The sequence below is a fragment of the Limanda limanda genome, chromosome 14, assembly GCF_963576545.1.
Source record: "Limanda limanda chromosome 14, fLimLim1.1, whole genome shotgun sequence".
Classification (NCBI taxonomy): domain Eukaryota; kingdom Metazoa; phylum Chordata; class Actinopteri; order Pleuronectiformes; family Pleuronectidae; genus Limanda; species Limanda limanda.
The window spans coordinates 1,961,454-1,967,705 of record NC_083649.1 but is presented as its reverse complement, the minus strand read 5'-3'; the positions used below and the strand labels follow the sequence as shown (position 1 = coordinate 1,967,705).

General features: G+C 47.4%; 1 protein-coding gene across 1 annotated transcript in view; it reads right to left on the bottom strand.

The window, feature by feature from the left end:
• Positions 1–6,252, bottom strand: part of wwc1 (WW and C2 domain containing 1) — a 35,771-nt gene that overhangs the window by 5,407 nt on the left and 24,112 nt on the right. Inside the window, exon 11 of the mRNA XM_061086294.1 lies at positions 4,228–4,969. Coding sequence (XP_060942277.1) covers positions 4,228–4,969 — 742 coding nt within the window. The remainder of the gene's footprint in view (positions 1–4,227; positions 4,970–6,252) is intronic.

The following is a 6,252-nucleotide window of genomic DNA, read 5'->3' as shown; positions in this document are numbered from 1 at the left end:
TCAGCTGAGGAGCCGAGTCTGAAAATCAAACAGAAACAACAGTTAAGATGCGTGTGTGAGTGATAAATAAAGAGAAGTTTCTCTACACAACTGAACACAGAGACTGCCCCCTGTCTGTGAAGTGAGGGAGGAACACGCTGAGAGCAACTGGAAACCAGACACCTCCTCCTCCTCCTCCTCCTCCTCCTCCTCCTCCTCCTCCTCCTCCTCCTCCTCCTCCTCCTCCTCCTCTCCTTTCACCTGCAGCTGTGGGGAGGAGTCACGTTCACCTGAGCCTCCACACGGTTCATCCTCACTTCTCACACAGGTCACAACAAACCAACACTTTCATTTTCACTCTCTGTCGTAGCGTGGCCTGAGGAAACTGATGATTCTGCATATTTCCCACGTGTTGATCACACAAACGTTTTCAGTTCACTGTGACACAGGAAGTCCTCACACTTCAGAACCACACGATGATTTTACATTATGAAATATAACCTCACACAGACTCCAACTCCAGAACACTGACGCATTCATGTTTCAGATCATCACTGTTGCCATGGTTACACCAGTTGTCCAGCCTCTGGATCAGAGACTTGTGTGAACTGGTCTCGTTTTAGTTTGAAAACTCTGAGTTTGTGTTTTAGTCTGAACAGAAACTTTAGTAAACGATGACATGTTCTCTTCCTAATTGGTTCTCATCAGTCACATGACTCGACTAGCAGCGCTGAACACAAAGCGTCCTTAACACTTCCTGTAAGTGACACTTCCTGTCAGTCTCACTTCCTGTCAGTAACACTTCCTGTCAGTAGCACTTCCTGTCAGTCTCACTTCCTGTCAGTAACACTTCCTGTCAGTAACACTTCCTGTCGGTCTCACTTCCTGTCAGTCTCACCTCCTGTCAGTCTCACTTCCTGTCAGTCTCACTCCCTACCAGTCTCACTTCCTGTCAGTAACCCTTGCTGTCAGTAACACTTCCTGTCAGTAAAAGTTCCTGTCAGTAACACTTCCTGTCAGTAACACTTCCTGTCAGTAACACTTCCTGTCAGTTACACTTCCTGTCAGTGACACTTCCTGTCAGTGACAATTCCTGTCAGTAACACTTCCTGTCAGTAACACTTCCTGTCAGTAACACTTCCTGTCAGTAACACTTCCTGTCAGTAACCCTTCCTGTCAGTAACACTTCCTGTCAGTAAAAGTTCCTGTCAGTAACACTTCCTGTCAGTAACACTTCCTGTAAGTGACACTTCCTGTCAGTAACACTTCCTGTCAGTAACACTTCCTGTCAGTAACACTTCCTGTCAGTAACACTTCCTGTCAATCTCACTTCCTGTCAGTCTCACTTCCTGTCAGTCTCACTTCCTGTCAGTAACAATTCCTGTCAGTACCACTTCCTATCAGTCTCCCTTCCTGTCAGTAACACTTCCTGTCAGTCTCACTTCCTGTCAGTAACACTTACTGTCGGTCTCACTTCCTGTCGGTCTCACTTCCTGTCAGTCTCACTTCCTGTCAGTCTCACTTCCTGTCAGTCTCACTCCCTACCAGTCTCACTTCCTGTCAGTAACCCTTGCTGTCAGTAACACTTCCTGTCAGTAAAAGTTCCTGTCAGTAACACTTCCTGTCAGTAACACTTCCTGTCAGTAACACTTCCTGTCAGTTACACTTCCTGTCAGTGACACTTCCTGTCAGTGACAATTCCTGTCAGTAACACTTCCTGTCAGTAACACTTCCTGTCAGTAACACTTCCTGTCAGTAACACTTCCTGTCAGTAACACTTCCTGTCAGTAACCCTTCCTGTCAGTAACACTTCCTGTCAGTAAAAGTTCCTGTCAGTAACACTTCCTGTCAGTAACACTTCCTGTAAGTGACACTTCCTGTCAGTAACACTTCCTGTCAGTAACACTTCCTGTCAGTAACACTTCCTGTCAATCTCACTTCCTGTCAGTCTCACTTCCTGTCAGTCTCACTTCCTGTCAGTAACAATTCCTGTCAGTACCACTTCCTATCAGTCTCCCTTCCTGTCAGTAACACTTCCTGTCAGTCTCACTTCCTGTCAGTAACACTTCCTGTCGGTCTCACTTCCTGTCAGTCTCACTTCCTGTCAGTCTCACTCCCTACCAGTCTCACTTCCTGTCAGTAACCCTTGCTGTCAGTAACACTTCCTGTCAGTAAAAGTTCCTGTCAGTAACACTTCCTGTCAGTAACACTTCCTGTCAGTAACACTTCCTGTCAGTTACACTTCCTGTCAGTGACACTTCCTGTCAGTGACACTTCCTGTCAGTAACACTTCCTGTCAGTAACACTTCCTGTCAGTAACACTTCCTGTCAGTAACACTTCCTGTCAGTAACACTTCCTGTCAGTAACCCTTCCTGTCAGTAACACTTCCTGTCAGTAAAAGTTCCTGTCAGTAACACTTCCTGTCAGTAACACTTCCTGTAAGTGACACTTCCTGTCAGTAACACTTCCTGTCAGTAACACTTCCTGTCAGTAACACTTCCTGTCAATCTCACTTCCTGTCAGTCTCACTTCCTGTCAGTCTCACTTCCTGTCAGTAACAATTCCTGTCAGTACCACTTCCTATCAGTCTCCCTTCCTGTCAGTAACACTTCCTGTCAGTCTCACTTCCTGTCAGTAACACTTCCTGTCAGTAACACTTCCTGTCGGTCTCACTTCCTGTCAGTCTCACTTCCTGTCAGTCTCACTTCCTGTCAGTCTCACTCCCTACCAGTCTCACTTCCTGTCAGTAACTCTTGCTGTCAGTAACACTTCCTGTCAGTAAAAGTTCCTGTCAGTAACACTTCCTGTCAGTAACACTTCCTGTCAGTAACACTTCCTGTCAGTAACACTTCCTGTCAGTTACACTTCCTGTCAGTGACACTTCCTGTCAGTGACACTTCCTGTCAGTGACACTTCCTGTCAGTGACACTTCCTGTCAGTAACACTTCCTGTCAGTAACACTTCCTGTCAGTAACACTTCCTGTCAGTAACACTTCCTGTCAGTAACACTTCCTGTAAGTGACACTTCCTGTCAGTAACACTTCCTGTCAGTAACACTTCCTGTCAGTAACACTTCCTGTCAGTAACACTTCCTGTCAGTAACACTTCCTGTCAATCTCACTTCCTGTCAGTCTCACTTCCTGTCAGTCTCCCTTCCTGTCAGTAACACTTCCTGTCAGTAACACTTCCTGTCAGTAACACTTCCTGTCAGTAACACTTCCTGTCAGTAACACTTCCTGTCAGTCTCACTTCCTGTCAGTCTCACTTCCTGTCAGTCTCACTTCCTGTCAGTAACACTTCCTATCAGTAACACTTCCTGTCAGTAACACTTCCTGTCAGTAACACTCGTTTGTAGTTTCTTCTGTAACTAAGCAACCAACTGCAGAGGAGACAATCTACTTCCTGTTTACATCACATGACCAGGGTACGTGAATGGTCATGTGACATCTGTTTTCAGGTGTGTGACAGAAACAAACAAACACACACACACACACACACACACACACACACACACACACACACACACACACACACACACACACACACACACACACACACACACACACACACACACACACACACACACACACACACACACACACACACACACACACACACAGCTGTAATCCAAAACCTCTCGAACCTTCACCTCCTCTCTGCCGTCAGGTTTCACTCACGCTATTCAATTTCACACAACTACACACTAACGTACACACACAAGTACACACACACACACACACAGTATTCCTGGTGTCCTGCTTTCCAATAAAGTTGTACCGTTGAGAGATGAAGCTGTTACATCACCTGGTACACCCCCCTCCTCTCTGCTCATTAAACTGCAGATAATTCATCATTGTTCTCATGTTATTAACTGGAGATCTCTTCTGAGCCGTTACCCCCCCCCCCCCCCTCTCTCTCTCTCACCCTCTCTCTCAGCCCCTCCCCCCCCCCCCCCCCCCTTCCTCCCAGCTACTGAGCAAAAATAGTTTAACTGCCGTGGAGAAGCGACAGTAGAAAGTCTCCCGCTGGTTTAATGACGAGTCACATTTTATGATATTATTTAGTTTTATACGGGTCATAATTTATATGAGTTTTCTGTGGATCAGCTCATTAAAAAGTTTGGAAACTTTATAAACCTAATTGCTGCTTTGGTCCGAACTCGGAGCGCAGACGTTAAATAAAGATGGCCGACCTGTCAGCTGGATCTCCCCCTGGTGGCCGGCTGAAGGAAGTGACCTTTAATCTACGTTCTCGATGAGGATTATTTCTACTGGTTGAAAAGACAAGACAGGAAACAGGTCTACAACTTCCTGTTCACCTTTGACCTCCCCGCCGGGCGATGTGTTGGCGTCCTGCTTCTCCTCCGGCCCCCCCGAGCCCTGGTCCTGCTCCTGAGCGTCCAGGCTGAGCTCCAGCTCCGTGAGCCGGCTGTGGAGCTCCAGGTCCAGACCCAGACCACCGGGACCCGTCTGACCCGGGAACGTCTCCCCGGACAGGAAGCTGGTGTCTGTGACCAGCGGCGAGCAGGGCGGAGAGAGAGAGGAGAGGGACGAGCGAGGCGATAAGGAGCTCATGGAGCGAGGAGTCTCTGAGAGTCTGAGGGTCTGGATCCTGGTGGACCCCGGCTCCGCCCCCCCGCCCGCTGCGCTCCCTCCAGCCGGGCTTCCCGTGTCTCCTCCCGCCCCGCCCACTTTGTCCCCGGGCGTCACGGCGTCCCGGCCCCCCCCGCAGCCCGTCACCACCTCGTGCTCGTGGATGGTGGTGATGGAGCTGGAGGGCCGGTAGCCCCCCTGCCCCCCCTCCTGCAGGAGGCTGTCCAGCTTGTTCTGGAAGTCCGGGTCGGCCAGCTCGGGCTGCTCCAGGTAGATGTCGGTGAAGCTGAGCGAGGAGGAGGAGCCGAGGCTGGAGGTGGTGGCGAGGGAACCGCGGCTCGACGTCAAGGATCCTCGGCTGCTGCCGGAGGAGCAGGACAAGGTGCTGGCTGAGAGGCTGGGGGGGGAGGAGGGGGGGGCGAGAGAGAGAGAGAGACACCAGGGTGAGAATCTGAAGCAGCTTCACACAGTTACACATTCATCAGGAGGTGATGCAGGGTTGCAAAATTCCGGGAATATTCAAAGTTGGAAACTTTCCATGGGAATTAACGGGAATAAACTGGAAATGTCGTGGGTAATTTATACTAACTGTATTTACCTTGTCATATATACACAGACATAAATATAATCATTTTGTTGTGTCATAGGCTGATTTGAGCCCTGAGGAAACTTTGGGCACTTGACTATATGCTTCTGCATCGTTGTGTCATTCTTAACATAGGTCTTTGCACAGTATTTGCAAATGTACACAGCCTTTCCTTCTACATTGGATGAGGTGAAATGTCTCCACACATGAGAGAGTGCACGTGGCATTGTTCTGTAGAATAAGATGAGAAAAAAGTTTGTAAAAAAATACTCATGCAATGCCAGAGATATAAATAGTTAGACAAACTATTGGAATCGTCTGTAAACATATTTTACAATTGATGGATAAATGAATGGAAATAGTCTAGATGAACAGATGAACAATCCTCAATCAGCATGCTAATATATTTTCCCAGTAATATCATGGAAACTTACCTGACTAGTCCTGCACTCTACAGCAGGCCTCAATAGCCCTGCTGTAGAGTGAAGCATGCTGGGAGTTATCTGTGCATGTGATGGAAGAATGCACAGTGGAGGGTTGAAACTCAACGTTCATACATCTTTAAAATAGAGTTTTGAATGATGTTTTTATTGCTCAGCGTTTAATTTGCATGTTTATTTTTTTTTCAAAATTCCCAAAATTCCCGAGCTTAATATTCCCGTGGAAAGTTTCCAGAAATGTATCGGAAACTTTCCGCCCCTTTGCAACCCTAAGGGTGTCAATGAGTCACAGCGTGAAGAGGTTCAATGATCAGGATCTAAAGCAGCTGGTTCTTTACAGAAACACTAAGATAATCTCGACCTTTCAGTTTGAACCTAGAAACCAGCTCAGTACGATTCTTATTCTGCTGGTTTGCATCATCTCAAAATATCATAAACCTCCTGAGGATGGTCTGAGCAGGATTCAGATGAAAGGAGATTCACTGAGGGATGGAAACAGTCGACGAGAACAAAACACGCTTCATGTTCAACAAATGTTTGGTCGTTAAAGGTTTAAAGTTTTAATCTGCCTCGAACTTCAAAGCTCTTTTCAGCATCTGTATGAAGTAAAACCTCAGAGGGTGAACGACTGAATCTGTTCAGTTAAAGAGGCGA